Raw genomic sequence first — 12,871 nt, forward strand, 5'->3', positions numbered from 1 at the left:
TAGGCGTTGATGCAGATTTGATCAAAACCATAAAATTATTATGTATTCTATGTTACCTATTTAATGAAAATTGGTACAATTGTACCTCCAGGGTGTTAGAATAATGGAGAGAATCCAAAGATAAACACTCGGTCAAAATATAAATTTAATTTTGGAATATGTACATGTAATCAATTTCCGGATCTGTACTTTTGGGACAATGAAACAAAACCTACAAATTTATTCATTTATGTTTAAATGGTATTTAATGTCAAAAGTGGCAATTTACCGACTTAAATGTGTCAGTCATACAGTTCAGAGTGATGGATGATATTTTTGCCTGTCAAATTTTATTTCAACTACTCATATTTTTAAAATAAGATTGAAATTTTAATTCAATATTTTTATGTACATATGAATAAACATGTACATAATTTCAAACAATTATTTAAATACACTTATGTGCCATTCTAATAAATATTAAATAAAATCTTTATAGCAAATTTAATTTGTTAATTAGGTATTTTAGTGAAAGTGTTGTCTGAGTATACAACAGTAATGTCAAATATAGATGTGTTATTAGCTATCTATCTACATGTCCGTCTGTACAATATATTGATGATTAGACAGTAAATATTGACTTAGAGTGTTATTCAATACAACAATGCTATCATTGCCACACAAAATACAAATTATTTCTATGAGGAAAACTCTATAGATATTTCTTTTAGGCACATACCATTTATCTACATGTGTATATAGGTTAATGTTTTTTCAGGCATAAAAATTTCCCCAACTTATCAAGGGCAAACTTATTCTATATCCATACATGAGGCCATACAAGAACATGAATTTTATTTTAATTTAAAATTTGATTTTATTGCTCTTTTTATAGTTTTCAATAAAAACGAAGTCGCATTTCTTAAACTTCACTTTTATTACAAAGCAAATCATGTTTTTTGTTAGAACTTTAGCAAATCATGTTTTTTGTTGGAACTTTAGCAAGAAATAATTTATTTTCAAAAATGTTGGTTGCTTTATAACAGTGCAATGACTTTATCAGACAAAGTTCAAATTAACTTTTTCCATCATTACTCTTGTTCTCAACTCCACCGATAACTGGAACAGACAATCCATCATGGTGGAGTATGGTCACAATTCCTTTTATCTCCCGAGCCTGACGTCTTAATCACAGAGAAGATAAAAATAAGTGATTATCCCCCCTTATCAAGACTAAGTGAGACAGGCAGATGATTTTTCATCAATAATATTTCTTTGGCTTGACCATTCATTTCTTGTTACAACTCTAAGCTACATTTGTTCCTAATAACATATACAAACAGCTTTCTCGTCTTCTGTGTACAGAGAAAATAAGATCTTCTTTTCTCCTAATAACAATCAATTTAGATCTATTGGAAGTTCTATCGATTTCCTAACATCTTAACAGATGAAGTTATTCTAAGAATGTAGAAATGTTTTGAATCGAAACAAAAACAAGAAATCCGATTTATTTCTTGATGAAATGAACCTTTCAAACGACTGCTTTAATCAATATGTAAAAAATATAAATTAAATGAGTACTGTGAAATTTACGACACATTGTAGAGGATGGTGCACTTTTACAGATGCACATTTCCTTTCGATGGAGTTAGGTAAATAGTTTGAAGATTAGTAAAGGCAGTCACATTTTATTGTGTGTCTCTAAATGAAGTATTTTGCATTCAATTTTATGAAATTCAATAACATTGCTGAAAAAGTATGACAGAATTTTAATATCATTTCTCTTCGACTTGCAAATGAAAATGCAGAAATTGTTTAAGTTTATGTTTTTTGGCATATTAAGATTGCAGAGGGATGAATGTTAAACATACTGATTTGCAAAAACTTCACATTAAAATTTAAATTATCAACCAATAAAATTTAAAATTTCACAATTTTTATGGTATTAAAGTTGTATTGGTCATATTTCATTTTCATTTTATCGGACTTGATGACATTTAACGCACAAATATGGACATTAATTTCACATGTGACCTGTACTGTGAGTGTTTAACTGTCAATACCGTCTCCTTGGTCTTTTTATAAACAACATTAAACTGTTTTTCTAATCCCCTCAACTGTCTGACAAAAATCTTGTTATTGGTAATTTTTAGAGTTGTTGACCACAACTAAATGATGAAAGTAGATACTTTTGTCTAGGAAGAACAGTTAAAACCTTTACAAATGCACTTTGAGTAGCAGTATTCAAACTTTATATAAAACAGTGTACTTAGCAAATTACCTATTTTCTTTTCCATGAATGATTTTAAAGGGTTTTCACAAATAATTTGAAAATAAAAATTTGACGAATTAAAATGTTTTTAAACTGTAACACTTCCAAAAGATTTCAGGGCGTCTAAACATTTTAATTGTATTAATTTATGATATTTGAATAGAAAGTCCTTTCCCATGTTTAACAGGCAAACATTTCAAGACCTAAAATTACAGTGTCCACCTGTGTTTTTCTTTTTACACATGTCAAACTAAGGATGATTTACATAGTGTTATAAAACCAATAAAGACCTTGATCTTTCAATTTACTCTACAAAGTAGCCTCTAATTTACCGATTTAAAATTCATAATGATTTATTCAAACTGTATACTTAATAAATTGGTTAAATGAAGTTCAATTCCGCTGATTATAATAATGTAAACATCAGGCTATATCTTATATACATATAAACATCGTAACAGTCATTATAGCTGGACAATGGTCAGTTTATGGTCAGATGGCCAGGAAGAAAGAATTGTCAACAAAGGTTGAAGATGTTATAATGAAGTGTCCCTAGCTTGCCCCAGGGTTTGACGACACATTGTCCGTTTCTGATAACTGTATCATCTGTAAACTCCCTAAGATAATGTCCGAATAAGTACAAATTTTATCATATTAATCTCACGATGGTGTCATTTTCTTTACCTCTGATCATATACTGGACAATAAAATCAATTGGGAAGATTTAAAAAAAATTATTATCATGATTATGATACTGGATCTTAAAATTTTCCTAATAATTTTTTCTAGATCCTTTTTTTTTTTTTTTATATAGAGTAAATCCAACTTTCCCAATTTTGTAAAACCTTTCGGGAAATCATTTGAACACTAGAGTTGAGGACATCATGTTACAGGGTATTTCTATCGACTCCTATTATTATTATTTTTTTTTAATTAATCAAGTACCATGAAATACAGTGTTATTTAAAGGATTCTTTTTTTTCTTCTGTATTTTTTTCTCAAATGAAATTTATGGCTCTCATAATTTGTAAATTTTCCAGATTGTACATGTATCTTATGCTTTGATAAATACATGCTACCAACCTTAAATCATACCTTGAACAAAAATTATTATTGATAACTAAAATAACTTTTAAGGACAAAATTAATTCTTTTGATGAACACTTATAGCTTTTAAATTGCACAAAAAATTATTACGATTTTCCAAGTCATTTATTTTATTTTATTTTTTTTTTTGTATTATGATAATGCAGTTATATTATGTAATTGTTCTTTACAATTTTTGCAGCAATAAATCAAAATTTTGTAAAGTAAATCCATCTTCCTGTACAAATATTTTGGTGTCAGATTAGTATGAAACATGTGTTATTTTTCTTAAAATTAAGAAAAAATAATATATCCTCAAGCCCTCTGACAAATTCTGTTTCATTAATCATATGTATATTTTGGTGCTCATTAAAAATATTTCAGACGTGTTTAGTAACATGATGAAAAGTTTCATGAATTTGAAATTTTTCAAGGAATTTGAAATTTTTCAAGGAATTTGAAATTTTTCAAGGAATTTGAAATTAAAGCAGTTTACATTTGAACAATCATGCATTATCTTACTTAACTTTCCTTTTTTTTTTTAAATTAATTGTCATTTCACCAAATAATTCTTTCATGAGAACCTGTCCAATGTAATTTTTTCAATTTTCTTCCAATTTAATTTATAAATATTCTATTTTCATTGTTTCAAATAAATAAACTGCTAATGAAAAGGACTTTACAATCTATAATATTTTAGACAAAATCTTGCAAAAACACCATGATTTTTATGATAGAAACAAAGAAATTTGTTTTAAGTTTACATAGTTAAATATGAGAAAAGGTTTAGTGATAATTATGAATTATGAGTAAACAGATCTCATGAGAAAAAATATCAAATTTATGTAAAATTATATCAATTTATTACTGTCATAAAATGTAAAGGTCAGTCAATTTCCTGTGATATATAACTCACAGTCATTATAATCCAGAGAAAAACTTTAAGTTTTATGTACCAGAGTATCTTTATTTCATGGGTTTTTTGAGACAAGATTTTAATCCCCTTTTACAGGTTTTTTAAACAACTTCCATTGTGTAGAAGTTACAAATTCTATGTAAACTGAACTGAAAATAGTAGATAATTTACACTTGAATTACATTGGTAAAACGCTTGATAAAATACACACAAACCCTTGGTAAACAATGAAATAAACATCCATGTGTAAAAGACATTGCAACATCCCTTGAGAAATGGATGAAGTCTATGAATAAATCACTTACATAGATCCACAGAATAAACTCTCTCCCATCCACAGCTCACTATAATTCCAATCAAATATATCCACTTCATTTTGCTTGGGTGGAATAAAAACTCCATGTTATATATTCACATTAAATCCATTAAAATATTCTGCACTGTTAGTAGAAATCCTCACATCTTTCATAACAGTATCAACACACTGGCTACCACTGAAATAGCAACAATAGAATAGCTGTACACTAATCATTATGTGAAGTAGTGGATCAGTCCATTTTACCTTTAGGGTAAGACAGGATAGAAATGGATTAGTAGCAATGTAGTGTATTCGAAATCAGATGTAATCAAAAGTAATTTTGTGATTTATGAGATAACCTTTACAAACCAGTAAAATTATTTTGTCTTTTTACTTTCTTTAGTATTTGACATATTCAATTTATCAAAACAAAAAGTAATGTGATTATTTTGTTGAAAAGTTAATTGCGGATTACACAGTTCACAAGTTTGGCCTTTACAGATCAAATTGACCATAACCAAAAACTGGTCATAAATTTTGTGAAACATGTAATTTTTGTATGGCCAGATGAAAAAGCTCTTCAGTTACTATTGAGTTATTATAGTCAAGTGCAAGCTTGCATAATTAGGACGAAATATGAGATATTTTTCTGACCCAATTTAAAAAAAAGATAAGAAATTGATTTGTGAATTTCTTTCACCTATAAACAAATGATAAGATAAAAAGGCTACAATTGATAAAAGACTAGCTGTTAAAAAAAAATCATAAAATAAAATTTTAATTGGTGGCATAAAAAATAAATAATCTTATTTGAAAATGTGTGTAGGAGAGTTTACTTTTTATAACCAGAATACAAGTTTTGAAGTTTTTATTTTCTCCATCCAGACTTCCTATTTTACTTTTACCACTGATGTGGCAGGATATAGTTTTGTTGTTAGGCTATTAAATCTGTGAGAAGGTGTATGTTTTTAAGCTATTCGTGAATTTAAATGTATATTTATGATTCAATAAATTCAGTTTCAATTAGAGGTAGCAGTTTAGGGAGAATCCAGGGACATCTTAATATAGCACAATAACTTTAAGATGAGCAATACTTAAAGGAAATTTTTAAAAATAATTGTGAAATTATTATTATTCAAGCGATATCAATTTTTCGCGGATTTTATAGGTATAGTTCAATTTAGATATTCAATAAAGTACCCATGTTCTATATGCTTGTTTACAAACTTTGACAAAGCCACAGAGATGGGATTTTTTCTCAATTCACAAACATAAATGAATCCATAGTTAAAGGTTATTGACCAGATAAAAAGAAAAAAGGAAAGAAAAGAAGGATACTAAAATATAATATCTGACCTTATAACACCTATCAAATATTTATCACTAAATCAATGACCTTGGAAGATAGCCCTAACTTCTTTACCTCTTTTTTATGACGTTTTACACATACCTTGGCACCAATATGTATCCAACTGTCTCATTATGTGGGGAACAATAATCACATGGGGGATACCTGTAACACTATACCATAGATAACATACCTATTAATGAGGAATTAAGACATTTTAATGGCTGAGGATAAATTTAATTACTGGGGAGGGGAGATAACCCACTAATCCTAATGGGAAACACTAGGTGGCCATTTTGAATAATTGACAAAATAATTAGATTTTGTAGAAAGCAAGCAGGGGTCTAAATAGAAGAAATTAAAATCTGGGATTAATAGAAATGTGACTTAGATTGTTCTGAAATGAAATGCAAGAGGGGGTGTTTACATCTGGTATTGATTTAGATTGAGATTTTTGATCTTGTGATGTGGAGTAAATACAAGTGACAACGTCAAAATGCCAAATGTTACAAGTCTTTTTGGAATCCCTTGATGTGTGAAATAAACCATGAAACTCTTTGTTAATCTCAAAATACCCTGTTGTTAGATCTCTTTCCATCTTTTAGAGTTTAAAAGTTCATTTTAAATGTAACAGCAGGTCAAGAAGCTTGCTTAGGAGTCTCAAGCTTTAAAAACATTCATTTAAATTTCATTAGCCTCACAACTTTGCATATTTTTTTTACCAAGGGTAATCATAATTTCAACTGAAGACCTTTTGCATGAATAAAATCAAGCTGATTTATTTGAGGTATTTCTTTGTAATGTAAGAAAGTAACATTCTCAGTGTGTGTAGTAAAATCTAATTCACTACACTGTATAACTGTAACATTAGAAAAGATCAGACGGACAACGCAAGGTCAAACTGATCGCTTCATAACTTTATATAAAGTACATCAGCAAAATTAGAAACAGAGAAACAATTTTCACTGTAATCGCATATTTTACTATGAATCTAAAGACAAAAGAAAATATGAAATTAGTTATCATTGAAAGTGAAAATTTACACAAATAAAAAATCAGTTATTATCCAAAATCAGGAGCCTCAAATTCAGTGGTTGTCATTTGTTTCTTTGTTACATATTTGTTACCTGTTCATTTTTTAAAATAAATACGGACGCTAGTTTTCTCGTTTGAATTGTTTTACATTGTCATTTCGGAGCCTTTGAAAGCTGACTATGCGGTATGGGCTTTGCTCATTGTTGAAGGCTGTACAGTGACCTATAGTTGTTAATTTCTGTGTCATTTTGGTCTCATGTGGAGAGTTGTCTCATTGGCAATCATACCACATCTTCTTTTTTTATATAATTGGTTGTTTATGATCAGTAAATGCAAGTTTCAATTCAAATTCAGAGTGTTTGCCAATTTTAATTACAAATGTGCAATAAGTTTGAGTAGTTATAATTTTGCCAAAAACAGATTTTCCTTCAACTGTGCTAATTTCCACATGTTTATGATGTCACAGTGACATCACCACTTAAGCATTTCTGATTATAACATACTTTTCATCTCATTTTGAAAAGATTAAGTATTTTTACTATTATTGCAGTTCAAGGAGGCATGCAATAATGGATCTTTTTCATAGCTCCTCTCTTTGATAGACTGTTATCAGTTTTCATGACACCTTTAATCCGATATATACATGTTACTGATATTTTAATCTTAAAGACTGGTTCCAGAGCCATCATCAGGAAACCAGTTTTCATCACTCACTGCTGTAGGTCTTTAAGTGTGACAAAAATATAGAGTTTACTATAATAAAAAATCTGTTCCTTAAAATTACTATTTGTGTTTTTTGCATCATGGATGGATATCCCATGTCCTTTGTTTTTCTATTTTACAGTGTTAAGTATTGATATATTTATTCATTGGTGTTCAAAGCCACTTTCAGAATTAACAGCTATATCATGATGGTCAGGTTAAAGCTGTATACCCTACTAATTAGTAGTGCCGGGTATAACAAAGCATAGTTTGTGATGATAACAACAAGTTTCTACAGAATTTATAGAAGATAATGCTAAGAATACAGGGCAGCTGAATGTGCATTTTTTTTCAATTTCATGGCCAAAATATTTATCAATAAATTGTAGAAGGAAGAAAAATGTGCAGACTTGGAAAAAACCAAGATGTTGTATTTCTACCAGTTTTCAAGCCTTATATTAGGAGAGCTGTGTTGTAGTGGTAAGCACATTCGATTACTAATACAAAAGGTTCCTGGTTCCATTCCCGTTCCAGAATGAACATTTCAGAGACTGAAATTTCAGTTCTCCCTTGACACCCTTTTCCAATATGGTCTTGAGAAATGTGATAGTCTGTCTGAAGGGGACAATTAATGGCTGAACTGTGTTAAGAGAGAGGCACATCTCTTGCTAGTAAAAGACACCAATGAATATTTTGAAAAAGAGCAGGCTTATGCCTCTACAAGACAGCACTCGCAACCGCAAAGTGGAAAGAGATTAATATAGGTTGCAATAACTTGTTTCCCCAATTCACTATAAATAAATATATTTAAATTAAGCCTATATCAAATAAATTTGATGTTCTATTAAGGAATGAACTTAAGGATGTGGTGGGGCTTAAACTTTTTTACCACAACCCTCCCTGTTTGTTATTACATGTATCTAGAAAGGAAGTAATACATTAAGATATTTACAATAAAAATCAGTTTAGAAAAAGTACAGTATGTTTAAGGGTTATATTATTCTTGCCTAGTTCTTATGTATGGTCAATTACATCTGTATTATATTTGGTTAACATCTACGTTAGATCTGGTGGCGACATCTGGTGACATATATATTTCACAATGCAGGATACAGCTGTCACAAAGATATGAAATGAAACCTGTCAAAAAGGTCAAACTCATAAAAAACAAACTCCACTGGTATCTATTAAAAATTAAAAAAAAATATGGATTTACTACAAAAGAAAAAAGAAAAGTAAAAAAAAAATGAAAACTTAAGTGTTGATAGCTAAGCCAAGATTGATATTACCTAGGATTTCTGCAAACTATTAAAACTAAGTGATTTGTTCTTTGTTATGTAACAAAAGGATATAAAAAAGAGGCCCTTAGGAGGCTGATTTGCTCATATTAAAAGTTATCAATTGCTTAAATGGTGTTAGTACGTTAACTATCTGCTTGCATCAATATTCTGCCACCAAGAAAAATGTTGTAGAGAATATTAAGTGTCATACAAAACTCATAATTCAAAAGAAAACTAACAAGGCCATGGCAATAAATGAAAAATATCGGAAAGACAAACAAGTCAACAAAACAATTCATTCAAAACAAAGAATGAACATAAAGCCCACCAAAACTTTGGATGATCTCAGGTTCTCCAAAAGGGTAAACAGATCCTGCTCTGCTAGAGCATAGGCGGATCCAGGAGGGCCCTCTTGTGTGGGAAAATTCTGGTTGAATATAGAGAGAAAGACTGGAGCAGGCCCTCCCTGAGTCAGCCAGTGCCGTCCCTCTCATGTCCATATCACATCCTTCCTTTTATTTTCTAATTGTGCAATTACATTTCAGATATTAACCATAGATATATTGCAGATAACTTCTCGTTGTGGGTGTGAATACAATATTTGCAACTAGACATTTAGTAGTTGTCTCATTGGCAATCATACCACATCTTCTTTTTTTTATATTTAACAACTTATGATCATGTTTTGTCTGAGATTGCTTGCCAGATATCAGAGCAGTCTAAGACAACTGTTGTGTAAGACTTACCTTAAAAGATACCATTCAAATATTCAAAAGGTTTAGAATATTCAAGTCTGCAAACCAACTTTTACATCAGCTTCTGTCATTTTACTTTCATCTCAAAATGGAAAAAAATAAAAATCACTTAAAAAACGTTTGGAATTAATATAAATATAAATAGTTGCTCAATCTGATTAAAATAGAGATCATGCCTGTGTCCACACACATTTAGTTAATAGGAATCTGACATTACTACACTACTTTGATATTTTTTTGTGAATGCCATACAGTGAGAGGTTTAGCTAGCTACGAAACAAGGTTGAATCCAACATTTTCTACATAAGGAAATGACTGTACCATGTTGGGAATATGACAGTTATTTTCCATTGGTTTGATATGTTTGAGCTTTTGATTTTGCTATTTTCTAAGGGATTTTCCTTTCTGAATTATCCTTGGAGTTAGATATTTTTGTGATTTGTATGCAGTGGGCACTGATGTCACCTAAAGAACATAAAACTCTCTGGAACAGAGAAGAACAACATCAGTTAGGTTTCAACATTTAAAGTTTCTTAGAGTATCTTATCAATATCAAAATAGCAGAAATTTATTGTCTTTCAACATTTATTGTGTCGTCCAGTAAAAGGTCAAATGTTGCTGAGGATGCACTTTTCAGTTGGAGATAGGACAATAAATGAGAAGCCATACATCATTAATTGGACAACAAGTCATCATGTGACAACTGATGTGATAAAAGTACATTAAGACGGAGAAGAATATTCTCCAGAGATTACAAAAACGTCATACCACATTCCATAGACTTACACCTTATTCTCAACAGGGATATTTTACGTAATAGTACAGTAAGAAAATTGTTAACTTCATATTGCAATTCGCTAATTCAATTCGTTTTCTAGAACAGTTGTTTACTACTTCTAGCATGATGTTATTGAGAATGATTTCAGCCAAATATGACTTCATTATTGCGATATTTGATGGGTTCACTGTAACTAAAATAGTACATAATCTAAATCTGGATAGATATTAGTCTGGATTCCAAAAAAAACCCTGAGTGATCATTGATGCATGACAGAGGCCCAGTATCATATGCATGCTTGACAGAGCCATGTAGTATTTCCTAAAGGTAAAACATATTAAAGATCAATATTATCATCTCACACTGTTCACTCTCTACATGATAATAATACCAACATCCTCCATTATTGATTCCAAAAATACCAATAGATGGAAAACTATTTCTTATGTGCTGGAATGATGCTGCGTTGTCAACAGCAACCAAACTTTTATTTTCAACTTCCAGGTGAATTCTGAAAAGTCATGTTTTTTTGTAGATAGTTTGGACTGAAATCTAGTAAGTGTGAAATGAACACTTGTATGTACGTAGACAAACAATAGACCATTCAATGTTTTACAATGGCGGGCGATACTGTCCTGGAACGGTGCAGATTGTTTGATTATTCAATCACGGTGAACATAATTATTTTCCAAAGCCGATCTCATCGCTAGTATTAACCTAGATTAATTAAGTCCGACAAGAGGCAACCATTTATAATACTTTTCCCGTATTGATTTGCCATTTACCCTAATTGATGAATTTTACAAATGAAAAATCCAATTTGTTATGGTGAAGTTTACAATATAAATCTTAATTAGTGATAAATTCAAAAGAATCCTTATATGGATCACTTTATTTGTAAACGCTGAGATTTTCTCCATAAAACTAATCTTTAACAACTTTCTTAAAAGGCTTTCCTGTCCATTCCCAGAATTTCAATTAACGTTGGACAGGAAAATAATCTGACGAGGTGTAAAAAACACAATAAATATTTCCCAGAATTCCTTTATCTTGTGTAACATATTGTTTTTTCACATCATTCAATTATGGGGATGACAATATTGAGTGTTGAGCAGAGGTGAGGTTCAAATTTGGAAGACAAAATATGCCTCTTAAAATTTTGCTTAAAACTATTGAAACCCCTATTGGACCTGGGACTTTTATACTAATACTATTGCTAGCATAATAGTCCCGGGTTGGACCTACTGTATAGGGTAAGTTCATGTCAGATCTAAATTCACTGCGTTCAAACGAACATAAAGTATTCATATGCTTACTGCTAAATCTCTATAGATTTTGGTATAGCATACACATCTGAGCACATTAAGATATGTACCTTTATAAAGACATAATACTAAATGCATATGTAGGTACTGTTAGGCGCAATGACCATCTAAAAACAAGATCCAGAGATCACAATATTTTATCAAACATCAAAAATCATACAAGAACTGCACTTACATATATTATATTTATTGAAAACAAAACATAGACTGCATGCTAACTTAAAATTGTAGTCTACAGAAAAATAATGGGAGTGTCAAAATATGAGATCTAATTTCATAAATATTACATCAATTTGAGGATAAAAGAGAATAATTTGATATCTTTATACATATTTCATGTTGTTTTATTCTTCCCAAAACCTCATAATGTATGGATAAAACTTTTTAATGAGTTGTCTAAAAACATATTTAGTGGTGCCCCCTACTGGGCTAACATTAACTGGTATCCAAGGAGAAGGAATCAATTACAGAGATTCATGGTGATTTTATCCTTGAATCAAAATAAAAATGAAATAAGATGCAACATCCAGACTTTTGTGCATTATAGACAAATGTAAACAATCATATATCCATGGTATTAAGTAAGGTATCATGTTTAATTTCAGATTGATACTGTTGAACTGCCCAAATAAGTAAGAGGACACAGGTCAGTTTCAATATTGGTTTGTCATAACCTTTGTTGAGATGCAAATGTCATTTTTCATTTTAAACACACAAAACAAATCAATTAATATGGTTTGTCATGACCTTTTCTAAAATGCAAAAGCCATTTTTTATTCTAAACAAGAAAAAATAATTTGAGGCATGGTTATATAGTTACAACTTTTACACTTTGGAATCAGTCTGTATTCCCTCCCAAAACATTTTTGATTGCATTTACCATAATAATTTGTCTCAAAACATTTTTGCTTTTTGATGCTTACTGTGAATCTATTTATTTTTGTTGGTACATTTTCTTCAAAATATCAATTTGTCTTGGTCGGAAATGTGTCCATAGTACACCGATGCCCCACTCACACTATCATTTTCTATTTTTAGGGGACCGTGAAATTGGGATAAAAACTCTTAATTTGGCATTAAAGTTAGAAAGATCGTAT

At 30.2% G+C, this 12,871-nt stretch overlaps 1 protein-coding gene across 1 annotated transcript in view; it reads right to left on the minus strand.

Annotated features, from left to right (window-relative positions):
• LOC143063436 (discoidin domain-containing receptor 2-like) overlaps positions 1-12,871 on the minus strand; it is an 82,721-nt gene that overhangs the window by 50,083 nt on the left and 19,767 nt on the right. The window contains exons 3-4 of the mRNA XM_076235589.1: positions 9,663-9,753; positions 4,559-4,747 (exon numbers count right to left, since the gene is read on the minus strand). Of these exons, the coding sequence (XP_076091704.1) occupies positions 4,559-4,655 (97 nt within the window). The 5' untranslated portion in view covers positions 4,656-4,747; positions 9,663-9,753. The remainder of the gene's footprint in view (positions 1-4,558; positions 4,748-9,662; positions 9,754-12,871) is intronic.

This window comes from Mytilus galloprovincialis, chromosome 2 (genome assembly GCF_965363235.1).
Source record: "Mytilus galloprovincialis chromosome 2, xbMytGall1.hap1.1, whole genome shotgun sequence".
NCBI classification, from domain to species: domain Eukaryota; kingdom Metazoa; phylum Mollusca; class Bivalvia; order Mytilida; family Mytilidae; genus Mytilus; species Mytilus galloprovincialis.